The sequence below is a fragment of the Rousettus aegyptiacus genome, unplaced genomic scaffold (assembly GCF_014176215.1).
Source record: "Rousettus aegyptiacus isolate mRouAeg1 unplaced genomic scaffold, mRouAeg1.p scaffold_m13_p_15, whole genome shotgun sequence".
Classification (NCBI taxonomy): domain Eukaryota; kingdom Metazoa; phylum Chordata; class Mammalia; order Chiroptera; family Pteropodidae; genus Rousettus; species Rousettus aegyptiacus.
Window position 1 is genome coordinate 2,538,316 of NW_023416290.1, and position 23,907 is coordinate 2,562,222.

At 53.1% G+C, this 23,907-nt stretch overlaps 1 protein-coding gene across 1 annotated transcript; it reads right to left on the reverse strand.

The window, feature by feature from the left end:
* Nucleotides 1–4,765: 4,765 nt before the first annotated feature.
* CHMP4C (charged multivesicular body protein 4C) lies at nt 4,766–21,544 on the reverse strand. Its single transcript, XM_036233271.1, has 6 exons — nt 21,528–21,544; nt 20,130–21,206; nt 9,864–10,041; nt 7,699–7,813; nt 5,123–5,288; nt 4,766–4,942 (listed from the first exon to the last, which is right to left on the reverse strand). Exons 2-6 carry the CDS (start codon nt 20,317–20,319, stop codon nt 4,878–4,880), a joined length of 714 nt encoding a protein of 237 aa, XP_036089164.1. The 5' UTR covers nt 20,320–21,206; nt 21,528–21,544; the 3' UTR covers nt 4,766–4,877.
* Nucleotides 21,545–23,907: the final 2,363 nt, after the last annotated feature.

Genomic DNA, 23,907 nt, shown 5'->3' on the forward strand with positions numbered 1-23,907 from the left:
CTCTTTATCCCTTTACAAAGCTTTTCTTACTCTTCAACTCCACTTTTTTTTTTTTTTTTGCTCCAGCTAGTTTTCTATAAATGCTAGATTTAATAACGTTATGTCACTTCATTTTTGAAAAATAAAATTCTTCCTTTTTACTCATACCTTCCTCCCGAGGGGCTGTTTGATAGGCTGAGAGAAGTGGCTTGGTCAGGCCACGCACGGAAGCTGCTACTTGCCTGGATGGAAATGGGACATTTTTTCCATATTGTCAAAACCTGTCCTCAAAGCCAGAAATCCTCCTGGATTTTCCGGGTCCCTGCTTCTCTCCCTCACCTGCAGTTTACACTAAGTGGGGGGGGGGGGTCCTCTGCCCCCTCTTCTCTCCATAGCTACACTGTGCTGATTCCAAATATTGTTAGATTTAATCCTCCTATCGACCCTGTAAAGATTTTTTTTAATACTTGTTTTACAAAGGAAGAAAAGGAGGGTGAGCAATGCTGAGCAGCCGCTTGAGGTCGCTGTGTTGGAAGCCGGCAGGCACCTCCAGACCCCTGCTGGGAAGGACCGCCCCCTACTCCCCGCCCCGTCCCCCAGTCCCTCACCTGCTTCAGGCGTGGCCCTGGCACTCCCCTCCCAAGAGGACACCCTCTCCTCGAGGCGGCCACATCCAATGACTGACGCCCAGGGGTCGCCTCCCCTCACTCATCACTTCGGGCCACCTCATGGGGGCAGGGGAGGTGTCCCTTGAGGTGGCATTGCAGCACGACCTCTGTCCAATCCTCCTGCCCTTCCTGTCCTCGGGTGTGGATGGCAGACACCCCTTAATGATCCTCCTGCATCAGAGTCACTGCCCAGGGGACCCGGCTGGCAAGTCGCACAGTTAGCAGGTGAGGAGCTGACGCTGGGACCAGAGTCGGTCAGCAGCTGTGCCCTGGACGCACCAGACCGCAGCGCCGCCTGTGACGAGCACGCCTCGCTCATCTCTGCATCCCTGCTGCTAAGCACAGTGCGTACTTGTCAATTCACCTTTCTACCTGCTCTCCGGTTTGGCTGGTTATGGTCACTGGTTTACAGTGTTCGCCCTCGAGAACCTCGCAAGCTAGTCTGTTTCTGTGAAGGGGCAGGCAAATTCGATTCTAAATTTCATGATTGTGGGATCAAGTCAAGAAACGGTAGATTTAGCTATTTCAGACAGTACACAGATGTTCTCTGACTTTGGACTTTGCTTTATCAACACTTTTAGAAACTCAAAATTTTAGCAAGTATAGTTTTACTCCTTAAACACAAGCCCGACCCATGTCTTTTACCTAGTTTAGGAAATGCTTTCTCCAGCAGAAACATAATATCTGCCTTAAATGAAAAGATGGGAAAAGGAAGTGGAGAGATGAACTAGAAACTGACTACGTTTCGTGGCTTGTTCCCTAGGGCCGTGATGTAATATCCAAGATACCCTGATTAGTCTTAGCTTCCTTGGGTTTCTCCTTTTTCCCTCCTCTTGTCTGGGTTGCTACCTTTGACACATTACCCATTTTGTTTCCATAAGACGCACCGTTGGGTCACGGAAACCATTCGCTACTCCAGTTCCCAATAAAGCAGTGCTTAGACCGCGTTTGCCAAGAACGAGATTGAATTACTCCCCAGTGTCAGTGGACATCCGTGGCTCGAGGCGGTGCTTTTAGGGGTAGGTGGCCACCACCCCTCCCCCATTTCAGGTGGGAGGGCCCCGATGGTGCTTCTGCAAACCTCCCTTGCAGCCTCTATCAGTGAGAGACCAGATGGCAGTCGGTCGCCAGGGGCAGTCACATGAGCCACACCCGGGCAGTCCAATATCCTGGCTCTGGATTTTGACTCTGGAGCAGAACAAGGGCTTGAAAACAGTGATAACTCACGTTACCTGCAGTCGGCCCCTCCGGAGCCCCCGGATCCAGCTGTCCTGAGCACCAGGGCTCGGCTGGTCCCCCGCCTCCCTAGGATGTGCATTTTTGGCACTTTCTAGTCACCTCCGAGAAACCCAAGTTCACCTGAAGTTATCTTGAATGTCTGCCTTATGGCCGACAAGAAGGAAAACCATGAACTGATCTATTAGGAAGCATTTTATTGAAAAATGCAAAGCACAGCAGGCCAGCTCTCCGGCAGCGCCCGAATGGGGTTCGCCCCTGCGGCACCGCGTAGCGAGCCGAGGCCGGCTTTTAGCGAACGCCCCAGAATGCACACCCCGAAGCAAAGGCTGCCCCGCGCCCCGGAGGCCCTGAGGGCAACACCTGTGACGTCTAGTGACCGCCCGAGTTCTCGTCAGGCGGGATGGGGTCCACGTTTCTTTAGTCTCTTTCCCTCATTCCTGAATGGCCGTGGAGGCGCAAGATTATGATTTTATTTCAAGGCATTTTTTTTTCCAGAATAAAATATCACCTTTTAAAATTCTTATTTTTTGTCATCTTAGCACTTCCAATTATCTGTGCACTCAGCGGTAATGAGAAATTGATCTTCTTGCCCAACTCTAGCCAGCGGAAATAAAACGTGAGCCACATATGTAATTTTAAATTTCTGAGTAGCTACGTTCCAAAAAGGCAAAAAGAAACAGGCGAAATTAACTGTTAACAATATATTTATGTAACCTAACACACCTAAAATAACATTTCAACACAAAGTCAATACCAAAGTTTTAATGAGATGTTCTACGTTCTTTTTAGAGTAAATCTTTGAAGTCTGAAGTTTTGAGTGCCGGGGTTTTATTTTAGTTGATTCGTTGTCATTACTCGTTAGCTGATATGTTCCTTTACGTATCCGGGGGTCTTGTCCTGGGATGCAGTTCGGGTACATGGAATCGTTTCCTTTTTGAAACTTGCTGTCGGTGTTTTAGGGTGGGCCCAGGACAGCCTCGGTCTGCATGACCTGGCCTCACACGGAGGCAGTGCCCCTCTGAGGACTCGATGCGATGGCCCCTGGGTTAGGTCCTCCCTCTGTGGCTGGTGGGGGCACAGGCCTCCCCTGGCCCTGTGTGGGCCCTGGGGCTCGATTGGCCTCAGTAGTTTGCCCACACACGTACTCAGGCCGGCCTCAGCCAGGGACTCGGTGCGACCCGGTGCCAACGGCCAGGACACGTTCCTGCCTCTCTCTCTCTCTCTCTCTCTCTCTCTCTCTCTCTCTCACTTCATGCATTTCTGTCGGGAGTCGGTCTAGTGCCACTTGTTGTTCAATGTCTGGAAACTCCTGTTTCCTGTATTTTGCCCAGTTTTCTAGTTGTTTGAGGGCAGAAGGTAAGTCAAGTTCCTGCTGTGGCCCAAAGTTGTAAAACCATAACAGCCGTTCGTTTAGTGATGCCCACTGTGTACGAGGAGCTGAGCAGGGTGTGGGGTCCCCTACTGTGCCCTCGCGGTCACCCCCACCAGCAGGGAAAATGATGAGTGAGCAACGAGTCAGGTCAACACGCCCAGCGACCCTCGGCGGGCGACGGGAGGGAGCGCAGAGCGCCGGAGACGCGAACGGCGGGGAGAGCGGACTCGCCGCGCTACCATGGACAGCTGCCGGGACAGCCCCCGGGACAGCTCCTGGGACAGTTCCCACGGACGACTCCCAGGGACAGCTCCCGGGGACAGCTCCCGTGGACGGCTCCGGGGACAGCTCCCGGGACAGCTCCCGTGGACGGCTCCGGGGACAGCCCCCGGGACACGGACGGTTTAACTACGAGGCAGGAATCGGTGAGATTGGGCGTCGAGGGGGGACCGCTGAGGACCGCGTGCGCGCGGGGCCCGGGCGCCACGAGACCGTCACGGCTCATGGCGCTGGCCCCGGGTCCCCGGCGGAGGCTCGGGGACCACGATGTGCCTCGCGGGGCCGAGCAGGGGCCGGATGCCGGACACCGACCTCCGGGCCCGGCCTTCTCCGGCTCCAGCCCGCCGCTCGGCGAATGCAGCGAACGCTAAAACGTTTCCTAAAACGTCGTTCGTCATTTTAGGGTCCGTGACACATAACGGGCAACACAGAATCCTGTCATTTACTTTCATTTAAAAATAATTATGGCCAAAATGTTCTTTGAGAGATCCTTTTAATGGCCTGTATTTCTTACGTATTTACAAGGCCTGTGCTGGGAAGGGTGGGTGAAGGCGCGGGAGCCCGCGCCGGCGGGGGGAGGGGCAGAGTCGGGGGGGGGGGGGCGGGTACGAGTCACCCAGGGTGGGGGAGGGGGCGGCGGGGGGGGGGCGGAGGGCGGATGAGTCACCCCGGGGGCGGCGGGGACTGGCCGGGGAGGGGGGCGCGGAGTCACCCTGGGGGAGCCCCGCCAGCGCCGAGGCTGTCGCCGCCCTCGGGGGCTCCGGCACGTGCCCCTGCCGCCCGCTCCCAGCTTAACTGGCGTCTCGGCGCCCAGCGGAACTGCTTCGGGGCCGCGGACGGCGACGCCGGTGGCCCCGTGCGCACGGGCCGCCCGCGGGAGACGCGGCGCTCACACCTGCCGCGGGCCCCGCGTCCCGATCGCGGACGGCGGGCTCACCCGCCCGCAGGAAACGCGGAGCCACGTTTCCCAGCTTTGCGCACGCATCGCCCTCAAGCGGCCCAGCAGCAGTTTCGGGTTCCCACGTCAACAACCCCGTTTCCTGCGGGCGCGGAGAGAGGGCGCCAGCCACGTGCGGGCCGGACGCCGCGGGGCGCAGGCGCCAGGCCCCTCGTGTGCCCCGGAGACGCCCTCCGAGGTGCCGCCAGAAGCCCCGTCCGCCCCCAACTCTGCGTCTGGCACGAGTCCTTTTTTAACTTTTACTTATGAGGATTAAAAGACAACTGCTCATCCGGTATAAATATAAAACAGGGTCTTTGTTAACTCCTGGACTTGGCAAAAACGCTCCTGTATGTCCTGCGTGCAGCTCATGCATTTAAGTGCCAAAAAAACCCGTTTTAACTTAAGAAGCCCAAGCTGCCAACTGTTTCATACCCTCATCATCTTCTTCTGCCCTCCTGGAAGATGCTAGAACATAAAAGAGATAAAAATTAGCAACGGTTGACCTTGATGCTTTCAGCATACAACGCAGGCATAAACTACGTATAAAAGGTATATATTGATGGAATGGAAACTCAGCGCTAAAAGGGACAGGGCTGGCTGTCGTCTGGGCGCCCGCGGGACCGCAGGCGGTGAGTATGGACGCACCTGGCCGGGGCCGCTGTGCGGAGGTGGCCGCGCCCGGCCTTCGCCCTGGCATGCTGTCTGGCTGGGCTGGGCGGGAGGTGGAAGGCACGTCTGGAAGTCGGACATTTGTCATCTTCTTATTTAATTCTTCCTGCTCCAGTTCCTCAAGTTCTGCCATCAGCTCATCCTGAACGCAGGAGAAAGGAAGAATTACGGTGTTAACGTTGCGAGCCCCGGTTTCCTCAAACACAAAAACGAGAACATCTGCTACCCGATTGATATGTGAGAACCCAGCGAATCGGAGTGTTTATTTTAAGACTAAGCCTTTTTTGCAACACTGAGCAATGATTAAAAATGAATATTTGGGGTTGTGCAAATCTGTTGTAGTTAATCTCATAATACTTCAGTAAACAGTTATTCAAGTAATTTGTGTGAGCTGAACATAAAACCTCCACGGTTTCCAAGAAATTTACACCTTGTTTGTCACCTTTCCAATGTATCTTTTCTTTCCTACTGTTAAAAATTAAGAATGTGTGGAACTTTCACTAGCAGAAATAGATATTTTCATTTGTGCTAATGCTACTGAAAATAACATAACAGATAAGGCAAAAGCAGAATTTATGGAATCAAAGAGAATATGGCTCTTCCGTTAATCACCAAAACCCACATAAATCGTGCTGTGTTTAGCTTAAGAAAACTTCACCTCAAGGTAGGTCGGTATACTGCATCTCTTTCTTTTAGCAATATTCCCCAAAAATCCGGTTTAATCCCAAACTACTCTCTGTCCCAAGAACCTTAGAAATGCCAGCCCAGGTAGAGACTTTCGAGGGTCTAAGTCGCCTATGACAGATGGCAGATGACTTGTAAGAGTTCAGATCTAACTGGCTTTACGGACCCCGGGTCACGCCCAGTCCCCCACCCCCTGAGAGAGGTTGGGAGGTTTGTCTCTGTTAGAATTCTGAGGCTGTCCTTCCGCGTGACCTAAGACACTCTGATAGTTGGCCAAGAAGAATCTTCATGTGTTTATTCATTCGTTCACGACCGAACAAGTTTACCGAGTGCTCACACCTGCCCAGGTATTGAACTCAAACCTGAGAGCGCAAAGTGGAGCCAAGTCGCTACCTGGAAGGGGCTTATTATCGAAGGCGGGAGACGAACACACAAGCAGATAATTACCCTGTATGAAGATGACAGTGATAACGCTATGCGAGCGGACCGCGTTTGATCAAGTCCACGTGCACCGGACGTGCAGCAGGCTAAGCGGCCGTCTGACCGCTGACACACCTGCCTCGCCAAAAGGAAATGAAGCGTGGAAGCGAGCGTGGGACAGTGCCCGGCGCTCCGCGTTTCACGGTTCTCCACGGGCTGCGGGAACAAGCGCCTCCAGGATGAATACTCTGGGCCTTATTCCACCAAACGATCAGGAGCAAACGCAGTGAGTAACGCTGCCCTGCGCTGAGCGCACCCCCAGAATTGCCGGCAACGCCTCACCGTTATCGGCAGCTCCATAAAGGAATTTTAGGATTTAAGAAACCTTAGAGCTAAGCTGGTGATGCAGCAGTTTTCCACTTTGCAGATAAGGAAATTCAGGAGCAGTGACGCGAAGGGGCCTTTCCGCGGAGTTCGGTTGTAACTGGCAGAGCCCAGACGTCGTCGCGAGCCCGGGGCCTCGAGGCTCACTGGCGGAACCAGGCCTGGGCGAACGTCCTATAAAGAGCCCGTGGCACTAGTTCACGCTTGGCGGGCGCCGTGTGGTCTCCGTCACGTGTCCTTTGTGGCTAACGCCGTCGGCGGTGGCTTCTGCACCCTTTACACACGTTCGAACCATTCCGAGCTCGCAGGCCACACGAAAACGGGCCATGGGAAGGATCTGGCCAAATTTGGTCAAAAGTTTCTGACTGCTACGCTACGCTTTCCTGGAACGCTGCTGACACCCAGGTCCCGCGCTGGGCGACCCCGTGGGACCACCCCTCCCTGCCCTGATGCACCGTTTTTCACTCCAGGGATGTGCAGGAAGCCCGATTTCGAGGTCTGTGCCCTGTGTGTGCTTTGCGTAGAAGGACCGGCATTCCCAGGGCGGGCGCCACCAGGATGATCGCGGCCTGTCAGGGTGGGCCGACAACCCTCAGTGGAGCGCGCGTGTTAACGACGCCAGTCCCCGTTTGCTCTGTGTCACACCCCGCGTCACAAACAGAGGCGGCCTAACCTCTGGGTCAACGCCAGAGCGCGAGGCGCCGGTTCCCGGCACAGCGACACAGCCTGTCTCGTTCTGCCCAGACGTGCGAGCTCGCGGCTCCCCTCCGTAATGGGCTATCTAGGCTGCAACCATTAAAAGTCACTAACTCGACATATGATCACAGGCTGCGTTTCCGTAATAGCCAAAAACCTAACGAGGGGACTGTTTGCCAAACCGCATTAACCTCGCCTTCAAATCACAGCTACCAACACCTCATTTCCCTCTTAGGACATTTCTAGCAAACATCGTTTACTCTTTGACGATACTTAGGGCACCGTGCCGGGAACCCGCCTGGCGTGAGCGGCGGGCGGCGGCCTCTGTGGCGGCCACAGTGCTCCGTGTGTCGCGGCGCGTGACCCACCTCGTCGAAGCCGTCGTCAAGTCCAATCCGCTGGGAAAAGGCGTCCGAGATTTCCTGGGCGACATCCTGCTGCTCCGTGACCTCTTGCATCAGGTCGTCTATTTTGTTCAGATCCCTGAGAGAGAACATTTCGTCGAACTACTTTAGAATTTTACTTTAAAATGATGACTTTACACGTAATCCCATAGGAAAAACGAGTCAATTTAATATAAATTCTTATTTCAGCAGGGTAGCAAATATTCCTGGTGATAGTATTTATCGACTTGAAAAATAATCTGCATTTCAAAAAAATGAATAATGCTGTCCATGCGCCTACATTTTAAGTATTAAATAAACAGCCTTGACACTAGGAAGTCACGAAGGAGCAAATTATTTTGTAACTAACAAAATATTCGTAGACTCATCTTGAAATTCTGTCTGGTAGGGCATATGCAAAATGTAAATACCTCTGCATGAAATGGAGCTGTGGACCCCAAGGACCACCGTAAGTAAAACAAGTTAAGGAGGCTCTTGCCTTCTGGAGAAGCTGAATTCTGGAGCCACAGGACTGTTATCCAGAACTGCTCCAGAAAGTGACGCTGAGGGCAGGGCGAGGCCTGGGAAGCCCTTGGAAGAACCAGCAACTTCGGCAAAGGAACCGGGAAGCCGCGGGCCCGGGGTGGGAGCTGCTTCCAAGACGGTTTCCCGCACTCAAGCTCACTGGCCCGGGCCCCCCGCCGCCCGCCTGAGCTGCTGGGGGGCTGAGGGCCGGGAGCCGGACAGCTTCCCCAGGTCCCTCCCTCTGAACCCCGCCAGCTCGGAGACAGGCCGAGCCAAGCGACACCAGAGAAGTGACACGTTTCCTCGTTAAGCAACCGTAACGCTGAAATTCTGATTCTCAGGGCAATAAACCTTTTGCAAGTTTCCCAGACTCTATTTTTGGGAAAAGCTGGGCATTTTGACCTAATTTCATGTAGTAATCAAAAAGAATACCTTTACCATTCTCCTCCCAGCCCTTACCTAATTCTTACATTTACAACAAATATGTAAAGAATTTATTTCTTAAAGGGATTCTGAGAAAGGTTCAGTTACCATTTGGGCCTGGCAGTGAATTTTTCTCAAAAAACAAACAAATAAACAAACAAACAAACAAACAACAACAAAAAACCCACCACAATCGGATGACACCGCTAAACCACCTGGAGAGAAAGACCATGATTCTGTGATGAATTTTAGCACCCTGCTTGCGACAAGGGTAGAGGATTCTGACTTTGATCGTGCATATGGTGCATATGACGATCTTTCTGAAGCTGTCGAAATGATGGCTGACTATCAATAAATTATCCCTGCTCAGTGACTTCACTGTCACATTTAATCTCCAGAAAGGATGAGATCCCAGGGACTGATCTCCCAGTGCGAATGCAAAGCAAACTGTCACTAGGGCCCCTGACCACTATGAATATTGGTTATCGGTTGCTTATTTCATACCAGGAACTAAATGCATCATATCCAGCATCTCACTGAATCCCACGGTCACCACATCCGGCCAATAGCATTATTATGTACACTTACAGATAAGGACACTTAATAAGGAGCCACGAAGTCCTCTGCCCAGGGACAGCTGGCGTGAAACTGGGACTGTACCCCTGAAACTCTGACCCCAAGTCCATGCCCATAACTCCCACTCTACGTCAGCGGCTCTCAGCATGGGTTAGAGTCGCAGAGCATCAGAGTCACCTGCGGACTTGGTTAAAAACAGGAAGAGCCAGTCCCGGCCCTTCTTAAAGGGGCCTGGGCGTCTGCGTTCTCCTCGGTAGCTTTCTGGGTGACTCGATTCCCACCGAAATTTGACAGCATTATCTCACAGTTCTAACCCTCCCAGGTGTTGACATTTAAGCCTTTCTTAAAATCATTCGCCACTATGAAAAGTTACAGGCGGGAGTGTCAGACAACGGTGAGGCGACTGGGAAGTGTTTAGGGAAAGACAAAACAGTCTTTGTGTTTTCACGCTTTGTTTGTTAGTTTGTTTGTTTTCGCCACTATGACTTCTGACCTTTCTCTGAGGGAGCATTCCATTCTAACACGTCAAAGCGCCTCAAAAGGGTCGGCCCATCCCAGCCCGAATCGTCACCCAGCTCCCAACACTGAGGCCACCTGTGACTGCGGGGGACGGCCGGGTCACTCACATGTCCTCGTGGATGGCCTTCATGGCTCTGGCCGCGAGGCCCATGTTCCTGAGCACCTCGGCGTTGGTGTGCGAGTTCTCCAGGGCCTCCCGCTGGAACTCGACGGTGGACAGCGTGCCATCGACCTGCGTGAGCTGTCTCTCCAGCCTCTTCTTTCTCCTGAGGGCCTGCAACGCAGCTGAAGAAGGGAGAAGCCGCGTTTATGAGCAGAGAGCCCAGCCACTGACTCGAGTGACATTCGCTCAGTGCCAGCCCGGGACTCGGCACTGTGGACACCTACAGACAGAGGGGAGACCGGGAGGGGACGCGGGGGCACCGAAGGGTCGGGCCGTGTGTCCGCCGCCTGCCCCAGCTCTCGGTCCCTCAGACATCCGTTATCCTCTTCTTCCCAAGACCTGGTGTGTGGCGAAGGAAGAAAGGTCAATTTTTCATATTCCATAAAATATACCACAGAAACGCTTCTGTCAGTCCTGGATTTTTTAAAAGGGATAGATATAAAAATATGAGTAAAAGTCAAGCAATAGAAAAATAAAACTTTAGAGAAAGAACTTTCACGACTGTTTACTCTTACTTCAAAGACTAGTTAGTTGAGACTCGGAGCAGTGAGGTGACCTGCCTGAAGGCAGACAGCGGTGGCCGCCCCAAACCTAGGGCTCCGCACCGCGTGTCCTGGTCTGAAATGATCGTGAGATGGTCAGGAAGGCTACGCCCAGCCATGGGGGCCCGCGAAGCCAGCACTGCGAGAGTCACACCCAAGGGTCCTGCGGGGTGCTGGTGACAAGCGCTGGCTTCAGGGAAACGACATCTAAACGCCTTCCCGTTAGCGCTTCAGCAAAATAACCTCCTCCTCAGCGTCGTTCAGAGGTCACGGATCCCTGACCGTGGCGCCTTGGAAGGCACCCGCAGGAGGGACCCCGAAACGTGAGGTCTGACGAGGCATTTGGGGAAGGTGCAGGAAGCGAGTGGCAGAAGGAAGTCGATATGAGGACGGCCACATGGAATTGGCGGAAGGACTCGAATAGGTTTGCGGTTTCTCAATGAAACAGGTTGTTACCGCAGCAGATTTCTGAGGAGTCTCTCTTCTGTTTTGCTCAGTTTCTCCCAGTAATTCCCGCAGGTTTGGTTTATTTATTCCAATGCATTTCGTTGGATGCAGAGACTCAGTCATTATACTTTCTTGATGGATTTTATTGGCAATCGATATGAAATATTACTCTCTGTCCCATTTAATCTTTTTGCCTTAAATTCCATTTTGTTTTATATTTAAATTAATATTTCAACTTTCTCTCTGTTACAATTTGCCTGTACTAATTTTATGGGGACCTCTATTTCAAAATTGTCTTTTATTTGCTTTTTTCCAGTATATTTATTACAGATAGCAGGCGCTTGGATATTTAGTTCGCGTGACCTTTTTTAACTCATTCAGATGGTCTCTTTCATTCAATGTTAAATTTTAACTCATTCCTATTTATTGTGATAAACAATATGTTATCTAACGTGATCTTTTTATTGTCATCCTTTTGTGTTTTCTGTTTGTTATACTTACTGTTTTCGCTTTCTTGTCTTTATACAGAATGATCCAATTTTCCTTGTTCTTTTTCCCTTCTTTAATTTGTGGGACAGTTACATATACTAAATTTATTCTTCTAATGGATACCCTGGTTTTTAAAATATATCATTAAAATATTCTACCCATGTGAAAATTAGTCCATATTTTATTTATAATTTCTTGTTCCCAAACGAGATTCCTTTCCACCCCAAACCTTCCAATGTTTGATTAACACAATTTTATCAGTTCCAGATGATTACTGGCTGTTTTTTATTATCTTTCCAATTTTTAAGGAAACTTTTCTTAGCAATTGCATTAAGCTTGACAGACACAATTTTATAGTTATTTGCACTAAGGTATAGTGTTGCTGGTTTATTTTCCCACTATTGCTTCTATATCTTGCATTGTCCGTTCTTGGGTTAATTTTTTTATTTTAACAAAAGAAATCTTTAAGTCCTTTTTCAGAAAAGGCACACAAATATAAATTCTCTAAATTCCTACAGGTCCGAAAATGTCTTTGTTTCAGACTTGAATGATAGTTTGGATTTTTATAGAATTCTAGGTTCAGAATACTTTAAAATGTTAAGATACTATTCTATTGTCGCTGGGTAACCAATATTTCAAAGTTGGGAAACAATCTTCTTCTCATCCCTTTGTAGATAACCTGTTTGCTTGTCTCCTCTCTGGGAACATTTAAGATTTTCTTTTTTACCTTGGAGTTAAGAGATTTCACCAGGCCTAGGCATGAGCCTTTTTTTCTTTTCTTTTTTTTCTTTTCTTTTCTTCTTTTCTTTCTTTCTTTTTTCTTTTTTCTTTCTTTTTTTGCTGTGAGAAAGCAAGCATTCATTGAGCACTTTTATTCTGTAGAGTTATGCCTTCCTCCATCGCCCTGTGGACACGGTATTCTCCAACATTTTCTTACTCCTTCCCCTGCATGAATTCTGGCCGCTCTTCTCTGAAGTCCCTGTTCGTTGTTATACTGTGACCCACAGGGTAAGCCTCCCACACCGTTCTGTCTCCTCTCTCTGGAAACCCCCGTGGGACGGGTGTCAGATCCCACGGGTCCATGCTTCAGTCTACGAGGGCATCTCTCTGTCCTGTGTTCTGGGAGAATTCTTTACCTTCATATTCAAGATCACTGACTAGCCTTCGGCTCTATTTATTCTACTCCTGTGCCCTTTTATTTATTTTTAATTATGTTTTTAATTTCTGAGCACTTTTCTCCTAGCTGTTCACTTACAGGGCGGCTCATTCTTCTCTTCTAATGCCATGGCCCCTGGACTCTCTATGAGGAACAGTAATAGGAGTTGTTTTTAACGTTCTTTATTCCTTACACTATCTCTCTTTTCTTGGGTTCAGCTGTTCGCTTTGCTTCATCTCGATCCTTCTCTTTCACGCGATTGCCTTTCCTCAAAACTCTTCTGCTCCGGCAGTGTAGGCTCGCACGTGTGAATAAGACGAGACTAGCCCTAGGCGCTGACGTGCCTCTTGCGGTGACAGGAGCGTGTCTCCTGCGGTGACAGGACCGTGTCTCCCGGGGGGCTGCTCCCTGGGGCGCAAAGGCTGCCCGGGGCCAGCAGGCAGGCTTCCTTCATGGCCGGAGGGCAGGTGCAGGCTGCCGGTTCCTACGGTTGCCGGTTGCCGGGAGAAATGCTCTAACTGGGGGTGGGACATTCGTCCGCTGTCTTTGCTCCCCGCCCTACCCTGCCCTTTGGCCTGTGGTGGCCCAGGGTCGCGGCTGGGCTTCCCTCCCAGCGGAGACGCCCACGCGAAGCCCTTGCTGAGCCCCGCTCACACTTCACTCCAGAGCACTTTCCATTCGTTCGGCCTTTCGCTTCGGAAAGAACTGAACGGCCTTCGAAGCCATCTGGCACAACGGCCTTTCGACGGCGCCACTCCCATCAGTGACCGGAGCTGCACGGCGAACGGCCGGTTGGCCCCCCACTCTGCGGGCACCCCGTCTGCAGACGCGTGTCTACAGCGTGTTATAATTACTCGTACGGCCTGCCCCAGACCACCCGCCTCCCCTCTGCTAATCACGAGCCATTCGAGCAGATTCTAGTCTCCTGCTTCCCCAGCACCTCGCACACGGCAAGAAAACCCGACAACACGATCGATTATTTGCTCTGTGCCATGCTACTAATGCCATTAACGCTCACAGAATTTCCAAGAGCAGACGGCATTATGGGCCTGCTCTGCGGAAGACGAAACGAATGTGAAATGAACACACGTGACAGCTCTGTGCACCTGGCACAATGACGGCGTGGTACGGACTCCTCCCTCCGTGACCCGGACGTGTGCCCCCGGGGCAAGCCGCCCCTCTTCTCCGAGTTTCAGTCTGCGCTTCTGGAAATGGGGATATAATCCCCACGAGGCTGGCTGACTTTTAAGAATTAACGATAATTTCCGGAGAGCACTTTATCCAGTCCCTGTGCAAGGCAGGGACTTAGCCGCTCGATCTCATCATTAATGCCATCGATGTATTAACAATGATCGACTCTCATGAATTCTTGCGATTGCGCATCTTACTGCTGAGACCACCGAGCAAGTCTCGCGTCCTTGCTCACCGTCAGTCATGTGACAGGAACAGTATCACGACGCGCTCCACGTTTCAGCAGGGGCTCCGCGCGACAGTCCCCAGCAGGTGCCACCGCTCACGCTAAGACGCTGCACCCCAAGTGCACACCGCCCCCCACCTACCCAGAGTGGGGTGTCGGAAGTATTCTCTTCCTCTGGTCAGGCGGTTCATGTCATGTCTACGCTTATTTGGAAACTATTAACCCCAAAGCATTCTCCTTTTTTAAATTTTTTTTTTGAGAAAAAAGCTTTAAAGTTCTCCATTAAAAAGTATGCCATGTTTCTTCATAGAAATTAAGTTTAGGCTACTTTCTTAAAAAATCAAGAAATGCAATGTGCTGTAAAGGAGGAGGCTTCGGAGCCACCGGATCTGCATCTTCGTCCTGTCTCTGTCGTGGATAACTGTGCGGTGACCGCGACAGGCGACCTGAGCTCTTCCCGAGTGACGCTCCCTCGTCTCAACAGCAGCGACAGCAGCGCCTGCAGGCGGACATCGGCCCATCGCATGCTGCAGCCGGTCCCGGGCCAAACCCCGGCTCCGCCTGTCGACAGCTCTGTGGCCCTACGTCACGCCTCCCGTCACTGAGGGTCCAGTGAAGTCACACGCACAAAGCGGTGCGTGTGGTGCCCGGCACGCAGCGAGTGACGGCTCAGCGTTAGGGACTTTATAAGCATCACCGTCGCCTCCTTCGCAGGCTGCCAGAACCTTCCAGCAGAGTCACGTGGTGTAATGCCTGACCCTGCAATTGTTTGTTGTTACTAATAATCAGTTCTGCCTTGGACACAATCTTAAACGCCTCTGCTTAACATCTAGCTTCTGCTCTTCAAACCATTTGAGAGAAAATTGAAATTTTACCCAGAGTCGAGATCCCAACTTCAGCTATAATTACCACACCACAAGCTACGACTCGCCGGCGGTGGCAGTCGGCTCGGGGGCGGGGGGGGGGGGTGCGAGGCAAGGGAGGGGTGGGGAGGAGGACGCCTCTCCCGGGCCAGAGGGGAAACACAGACGGGCGTTCCTCTGCTGTGACAGAAGAACACCGCGCAAGGGTGGCTGTAAATGGCAGCGGACACTGGCCGCAGGGTCGGGGGTCGGCAGGAAGCACGGGACGCCCGGTGCCTGGAGAACATGAGCCTGAGCTCGGGGAAGCAAACCGCCCGGCTCCTGTCTGCACTGCCACATGGGCCGACAGACTCCCGCCGTTCAAAGAAGCAAGAAACCTGGGCTTGCGTGCAAAATCCCCCCAGTGTAAAAGCTGGTTTATAATTTAAAACAGAAAAAACCTCGTATGGGCAAACAGATGATCCTTGCATGGCTGGATCTGGCCCCGAGACACCTGACACTTTTCGCGACTTCTGCCAGGCACGGTCAGCTTCCTGCAAACACTCAGGCCAGGAGCTTCTGTTCCAAAGAGCAGAGAGGTGACCGCGAGGGTCTCCGCGAGCTGCTCCTCCCGTGGGGTGAGGACACCAGGGCCCCTCCGCGGGAGCACGGGCTTCCGCTCTGCCATCCAGCGACGGGAAGGAAACAGCTGCCCTTTTGCAGAGACAAAGACCTGCAACGAGCCTGCAGAGCAAGAGTCCCTCGAGAGGGAGGTTTTTGGAGCAGGTCATTTAACCCGCTGGGAAGGTGCATTTCGACTTCCAGGCCCCCTGCTGGGCTTTGAAGTGCCGAGGAAACTTGGCCACTTTCCTCTGAGACAAGGGGATTAACTGCATTCCTCTGCAGCAGGGACACCCAGGGGCTTCCGGCTCCTCCCTCCTCCGGTACCAGTGACAGCCCTCCAGCAGCGAGGTCTGGAACAGTGTCCTGAGTGTACGGAACAATCAGATAACTGGAGAGGCTGTCGCCTGAACACTGGGGAACACTGCAACCCCTCAAAAAAGCTGTGGGGTCGCAGGGCCATACATCCGTCCGTCCGTCCCTAGAGAAAACTAACGCAGGCGGCTGATGAGGACCCGGCGGAAGCTCGGGAAACAGTCCCTTGGGGATGATCAGAGGGGGAGGGGGTTAGCCGCGCCTCGTCCAGGTATGGGGTGAGGAGGGGGGCGGGGAGAAGCAGCAAGAACTCTCCAGGGCCTCGCCCTGGAGCACCCATCAGCACCATGGCGATCAGCACCATGGCGTTTCCGTTCAAAGTTCAGATTTCTGGACCCTGCACTCAACCCACCACTGAGAATCTTTAGGGAGGGGCTGGTGAGCGTACATTTCACCGGAGTTCCTCAGGGAGCTCCGATGCGGGCCATCTGAGCACGCTTTGAGAAACTCTCTTAGGAAAGGAGGTCACTGGTCAAGCGATAGCCCCCAGGGGACGCGGCTCAGGGCCCTGCTGTTCGCAGTCCCAAGTGTTCTGCCCTCAGCCCGGGGCGCTCAGCTGGCCTGCGGCTGGGGCTCTCTCCACCCAGAAGTCCTCTGGGGGCCAGGCTCTGAGCCTGCAGGATCCAGCTCTGCGATGACTCTTCTAAAAAGCAGTTTGAGAGCCCAAGCGGGTTCCGGTGTTGAGCTAAGCCTGAGGGACGAGGGACGGCCCCACACGGGGCTCCGAGGAGGAGCAAAGGCCCGGCCCCCTCCGCCTTGGGTCTGCCCACTGGGCAACACCGCCGCGCCAGGCCTCAGTGGGACCATGGATGACCTTGCCTGAGGCCCAAGGCCACCGCAGCCGGGACCCGCCCCACTCACGCAGTGACGTATTTGGAGTCACTGCTCATCCCGGGACAAGGAACACAACAGGCCAGGACTAGGGTGTGAATTTCAGGGGTTCTCTTTCCGGTCGCACTAGACGGTCCTCTGGGGGCCTCAGGGGCCCCGCCCGAGACCCCGCCCCTGGAGGGAACCTCAGCCCGGAAGGGGTAGCTGAGGAAGGGACAAAGCTGGGGTCGTGGAGCAGGAGGCTCAGAGAAGCGACTGCTGTCTCCGAATATGTGAACGGCCTCCCTGTGACGGGTAGAGTCGTTTACTCCTTATTAATGCAGAAGATGAAATCTGGGCCAATGAGTGGAACTTACTAGAAGCTAATTTCCACTTAAAAAAACAAGTTATTGTTGTAACGCTGGCTGATATTTACAGAACATTGAATTGAGACCTTCACACGACGACGTCGCTGATCCACACAACTCAGAACCCAGCTCGCGGCTGCGCCATGCGGATGGGGAAGTGGGGCGTGAGCCCAGGGCGACCGGCACGGGAAAAGGCCACGCGGCAAGACCGTGAGCACCTGCGCAGCCCCCTCGTCGGCGTCGCTGCGGATTTAGGGTCCCGGCACTGAACCCCGGACCCGGGGAAGAATCACCCAGTCGACGATATCAGAATCTCCAGGGGTGGGACCCGGGCACTGCGGGGACTTGAACAAACAGCGGGGCCTGAAAAGCGCTCCCGACGCCAGCGCTCAGCACGAAGAGAAACACAGCCAAGTGCTGCGAGGAACGTTTGCTTTTCCCACAAAGCAGATCAGTAGCTACGGGGCAGAACGACCGGCAGAACGATCGCAGTGACCGGAACAAACTGCGGTAGAGAACGTCTGACGTCCTGAAGCTTTTAACCAAATTATACCTCTCAGACCAGCACTGCCTTGAACTTGGCGGTGGTTGCGAAACCAGTCTGGCCAGGCACCGGAGGTTCAGGTCCTCCCTGGAAGGTCACGCTGCGGAAGGAGTCCGAGGGGGGATTAGCGACTGCGCACAGCCTCAGCCCGGCCTGGACCCGGCGCGGGCGGAGCCTCGGTGCCCCCTCCTGCTGAGTCCGTTCCACGCCTGGCTCGGTCTTGTCACCGGTTCTTACACGGGAGCGAGGAGCTGTTTCCAAACTACTTTAGCCAAGCCACACGTTTAGAATAACCACAACTTCACCAATGAACCCCCCCTCCCCCGCTTCTAACATTTATTATGCTAATTTAAGAGTTACTCGTATTACTAATAAGACCCATTTTTACACTCAGAACACTGTCAGAGCTTCTGTTGCTATAGAGAAACAGGTCGCTAAAGAATTTATACGGGCCAGAAGTGTGGCCTTTTCTAATATGATACGAGCTGGCCACTCAACTATTATTCTTGGCAGCACGGTCGCTGGCCAAACCACCTCTAGAAGTAAAAGCTTAACTGCACATACATCATGTCACTCTGGTTGTCATGTAAATGACAGCCATTCTAGCGCTGACATTGTGTAGCACAAGGTCCATGTAGTCCCGAGGGAACTGGGCCTTATCACACGTGGGACATTTCTCAGTGGCTAACGCAAAACAGTAACTACGTGTCTAGGAAGGTGCATGGTTTACTTGGTAATCCAGAGAGTGACAGCATTTCTGAAGCAAGGTCTGTGATGGAATCCCTTCCGCAGTCTGGGTTACGGGTGACCTCACGCCAGCCAGCCTCTGCCTACCCCCGAGGCCACTGCGGAACCGGCCGGACCAACGCCAAGGAAGTTCCCAAGGATAAACAACAAAGAGCAGATGGCTTTTCCGACACCAGTTGGTATCTGCACTTGATACTTGCACCTGTACGCATCTTCTCCGATTTGAGGAAGTTAGGCTGATGTTCTTAAGTAGTGTTGTTTTAAATTTTGCAGGGTGGGGGGAGTTCTGTCTATAAAAATCTACTTGTATACACTTTAGTGCATTGCCGACTGGAGAACATGTCTGCACTTACTTCATCTTTTGGTCTTCTGAAAGCAAATTATATTTTTATCACTTCCTAAAAGCAGATGTTCGATTTTTCAGATTTTTAAAACCAATATTTACTGAGCAGCCACTGCAGACAAAGCTTTCTACAGATCCAAATGGATGATGAAGCAAACAAGAAAAGAAAACCCTTGGCAGATACTAAGCAAATGTCAGAATACACATCAAGTTGAAGAGAAAGGCAGAGGAACAGAATGGGGTTTTGGCGAGCCATAATGGCATAGTCTCTCTAGACAAATTGCCATTTAATAACCTCCCAAAGTATATTCAGACATAAAGTAAAAATAGAAACCAGCATTTAACTCGAAAACAAGCTATAATGTGGCCAAAAGTTATACGCAGTAGCAGAGACAAATGAAACTTGGCCTTTTTATTGTTGGAGATAAGTGGGCGAGGGTGTGTATCAGGAGCGTTTTTATGGGAAGCGAAGAGTTTCAAGGTCAACTCCAGGAAACGTGGTTCCTTCCCTGCGTTTAACAATTGCAGTATAGTTTGCGGGGAGCTAAATGTCCCAAGCATTTGGAAGGAGTCCTGTGTGGCTGCTTCTATTTCCATGTCTGCCATTGACCTCCGGTTCCAAGAGCAAATCCCTTTCACGTCTGCCTGGATTTTCCAGGTCCCAGCAGCATTGTCTAGATCAGCTCTCTACAGAGAGAGCCACACGCCGAAGAGGCTAACTCCGGCAGAGGACAAGGAGCGCTAAGAACCACTCCAGACTCAAAGTCCCCGTGTGGCGAAAGTCAGTGATAAGGAATTTAATATTTAATTCTCTGACTTTTTTTTTTTTATATAACTTCTTAACTTCACAACAGCTAACTAAAGCCTTCGCACTGAGTAAATGAGAACATACTAGAATATACTTCACTGGAGATTGAGTGCAAATTAAAATGTGTGTGTCGATATACAAATGCACAGCAGAAAACCTGATATTGAGTGGTGGGGTCGGCAGGGCTGGACTAGGGTGAGGGGAGCCAGGAGCAAAATTTAAGAGGGCACCAAAAAATTCAGCCATCAAGAGAAATAATATTTTCATGGCATATATTTAAAACTCAAAATTAGTGGGGGAAAAATCCATAATGAACAAAATATCGCATTAAAAAAAAAAGAATTTTAAATAAAGAAGTCCCGTGCAGAACACACGAGAGTCAGAGGCAAAAGAAAAAAAATCAGTAATACTGATCTCGTCTGTGTTTTAAGGTTTGATGTTTTTCCATTGTGGATTTTTTTGCATTAGTTTTGAGGGTTTTTTTAATATTGCACATAAACACTGCTCATCTCGACCACTGAGATTTGGGGACACCCCCTGACATTCTGCCCTCCAGGAGCCCGGCAGGCTCTGCTCGCTGCCGCCCCAGCCCTGCGGGGCCCATGCCCGTTCCTGGAAGCACACCTGGCCGGCCCGGGGACAGGTGCACGGGCCACGCGGCCGTCCCGGGGAGCGGCTGGGGCTGGGGGCCGGGAGCCTACCTCGCTTGTTCTGCTTGCCGTGCATCCTGGCCAGGGCGAGCTCCCGCTGGATGCGGTTTTCCAGGTAGACCTGCTTCTTGCCCAGCATCTCCTCTGTCTCCCGGAGTCGGGACAGGGCCTCCTGGGGGCTGGGGGCCCCGCGGCCCTTAGAAGAGCCCCCTCCTTTAAAGAACCTGCCCAACTTGCTCATGGCTGCGCAGTCGGGGGCGCGCCTGGGGGCCGGAGAGCGAGACCGTCCCGCTCCGGGCTCCGACCGCGAAGGCGGCGCCCCTGGGAATCAACAAGTCGGGGCAGGTGACACACACTGCTGGGCATTTCCTGGCGCCGGCGCCCCGCCCTCGGCGCCGCGGGCTGGGAGGGTGCAGGAGTGGACGGGGCCGCAGGCGCCGCCGGCCTCGGGGAGGTCCCTTGGGGAGGTCCCTCGGGGAGGTCGGGACAGCGGGGGAGCGGGGTGCCAGACCCAGGGGAGGCGCAGCAGCCTCGCCGCTCTGTCTGTGCTCCGGGCACCCCAGGGGAGGAGGAGTGTGTGCACAGCTCAGGGGACAGCAAACCGGTGTCCCAGGCGACTTGTGCAAAAGCATGAAAGTGTGTGTGTGTGAGAGAGAGAGAGAGCGCGCCTTGCCCACCCTGATTAACGAAACGCTTTGCCCCGTGTTTGTGAGTGTGAGCGCGCGTGCGGGGCTTCTGAACTCAGCCTCTGTCCTCGTGAATGAGAACATTCAGACGCAACTGCCGGGGTGTGGTGTGTCTGGATGGGAGTGTGCAGGCTCGGGCTCTAGGGCATGGCCTGCCTCTGGGGGGCAGGTGTGTGAGCACCTGGCTCACTCTGGGAGCAGCTGGTCTGACTGGGCTGTCTCTGCAGGGGAACCGCGCGGCCGCCCGTGGTGGCTGCCGGTTGGCCTGGGTCCCTTCCGGATCATCCTCACATGGCCCACGTGGCTGACGGGTGCTGGGCGCCTCTCTCCCTCACGCCAGGACTGCTGCGCGTGCTTGGCCGTCGCGTTCGACCCGTGCCTTTGCGTCTGGATCTGTCCGATGTCTTTACAGAGACGGCTACGTAAAAAAGGAGAGAACGTCCTGGAGGAAAGAAACGTGTTTTGGTCACGCTCACTCCATCCGCCCCAGAGTCGGGCGCGATGAAAGGGCGGAGACGTGCGATTAGGGGTGACTAGGGGTGACGCCGAGCACGGTGCAAGAAGCGGAGCGTGGGACTGGGCCACGGTCTAGCAGCCGCGGGCTGCGCGTACCCCACAGAACACATCTCCCAACGTCATCGGAACCTACCGGTGGCCGTTAGCTGACCCCTGATGGTTAAAGCGGAGGAAAGCCTCCATCACTACGGCAAGAACGCTTTGATACCCAAGATCAATAGCCCGATCTTCCTGCCATCACACTCACACAGAAACAGCGGGGAGACCCTGGGATCCAACACCAGCGTAGCCAGCACCGAACTTTGCCAAAGAACCCGGACACTTTCCTAGGAGGCTACTGGTTTGTGTCTTCCACGCACAAGCATACGGATGTATCGTCCCCAACGACCACAGCCAGACACTTCTGGTCGCCTCCGCCTGCCCGCCGAAGCTCTCGGGACCTGCAACACGTATTTTGCTCTAACCTCACGTACTGTGCGCAGGTGGCGTCGGGGACGAAAGTGCCGCCTGCCCTAAAGGAGCCGGCCTTCCAGGGAGGGCGGTCCCGTCATGCTCCCCGTGCCCCAACACAGTTCTAGATGCTGGAGATTCAGCAGTGACAAAAGAAAGACTAAAACCTATACCTGTAGGGGAAGACAGACCATAAATTAAGAAAGGTAGGTACTGTATATGCTACGTGTAAAAACAAAGCAGCGCGTGCTAGAGAATTTAAATCGTGGACGATGTGTGCAGAAATCCTGAGCCGGAAGTACTGGGGTTCCGAAGGCCAAGGCAGGCGGGACTCGCCCACAGGAGGGGGTGCGCTCCGGGAGGCCGTCTCCGAGGGCGGACAGGGCCTGCGCAGAGGGCCACGCGGCGTGCTAATAAGGACCTGGGATTTTATCCGAGGAGCAAATGAAAATCAATCAGAAATTAAAACAAAGGATTTAGTCATTAATTTCTAATTCAATGGAAAAAATAATCAGTTTCACCCAATTTAATGTGTAGCACTTTTAGAAACACGTGGTCTACAGAGCAAGATACATTTGAATTAAAAATTGTTCTCTTCCATTAATACATAACCTCAGTAGGGGACAGATAGTACTTGCCAGCAAGCAAGTCATCCAAATATATACCAGCGCTTAATCCAGCTACGGGATCTAGAGAATAAATTTTTAAATCGATGATGTAGAAGCTGAAAAATAACACATTAATCTTCATTCGATACTCGTCCTACAAATGCGGCTTCATAAACAGTTCTCGACATCTAGCGTATTTTTCATTTTCTAATCTCAATTGATCTCAGCTAATAAGGGGGCTGCTGTTCGAAAGGATGATCTGGTTCAGGGCGATTTACCGTGGTGAAGATGGCAACGGAAATTGGAAATGTATAGACCTGTTAAAGAGGCCGGGATGTCGGCTGACTGACGCCTCCGGCCAGCCCTGGGACCCGCGTCCGTCCTCAGAACGCGAACTGCCCTTTAAACGTCCTGCAGAGTCACTGCCGAACAGCTCTTTATTGCGCAGCTCGACAAGCATGCGCACATCCTTTCCATCGGCAGTTGTTTCTGAGAACTAAACGTGCACTGCGTGTCATACTCGACTGCAATGATGAGTGCGAAGGCAGCCATCACGAAAAATAATCATTTTGCAAACCTAGAAGTTGCACTGCCCCGACTCGGTGCCTGCGGCTGAGTTCTGCTTGCTCGGCTCTTCCTCCTGGTTGCCTCCCATCTCGTCCACCTTTCACCAGAAACGAGTTGTAGCATCTAAAGATGATCGATCTGGCTGTTTCCTACACCAGCCACGGAGGGATATAAAACGAGGCGTGGCCCTCTACCGCAACTTCAGCCTGACTGCATAACCTACCTGAAGCTGACTTAGCCCCCTCCTTTCCCGCCAGGATTCCGGCACACCTGACTAGGACCACGGGAGACTTGGGACCTCATGCAGGAGCACACGGACTGCCCCTCAGTGAGTGACCACGGCAGCTTTCTTTTTGTTCCAGACAAAACCTTGGGGTCATCCGTGACGCCCCCTCTTACACCCCACGTCCAGCCCCACGGCTCTGCCTGCTCCGAACACCACCACTGCCGGCATGCTGCTCTGAGCCACTCTCCTCCTGGGAGACACCACAGGACACTCGTGACTGACCCCGCCAGGGCGCCCGGGCCTTGCTGCCGTGCCCCTGCAGAGTAGCCAGGGCCACGCCCCCCACCGACTTCTCAGCCCACTCCAGGGAAAAGCCAAGCCCTTCGGGAACGTCCTCAGGCCCCTCCGTGACATGCTTGGACCCCACCTCACTTCACTGGCACCCTGGGCCAGTCCTACCCCGCCCCACCCACTCTGTCTAGCCACCCTGGCCGGCCCGCTCTGGCTCGAAGCCACCAGGCACACTTCTGTAAGTGCCATCCTCTCCCCGCACCCCAAACAGCAACCCTTTCCCCTCCCCCCCCGCCCCTCCCCAGAGAACATCCTCCCCCCCCGCCCCTCCCCCAGAGAACACCCGCCCCAGCCCGGCTTGATTTTTCCCGGTAGCACTTAGCACTCTCCCCCAGGGCCTGGGCCTCTCTGTCCCGTTTATTTCCATGCCGTGCCCGCTTGGAGGCCCCCGTGAAAGCGGGGCTCTCATCTGTTGTGTCCACCGG

Bases quoted from the DNA above. Each gene is read 5' to 3' on its own strand.
- CHMP4C (XM_036233271.1), bottom strand. From the start codon at position 20,319: ATGAGCAAGTTGGGCAGGTTCTTTAAAGGAGGGGGCTCTTCTAAGGGC. The intron at 10,042-20,129 runs GTAGGCTCCCGG...TCCCTTCTTCAG, and splicing joins CGGCAAGCAGAACAAGCGAG to CTGCGTTGCAGGCCCTCAGG. The intron at 7,814-9,863 runs GTGAGTGACCCG...GTTCTCTCTCAG, and splicing joins AAGGCCATCCACGAGGACAT to GGATCTGAACAAAATAGACG.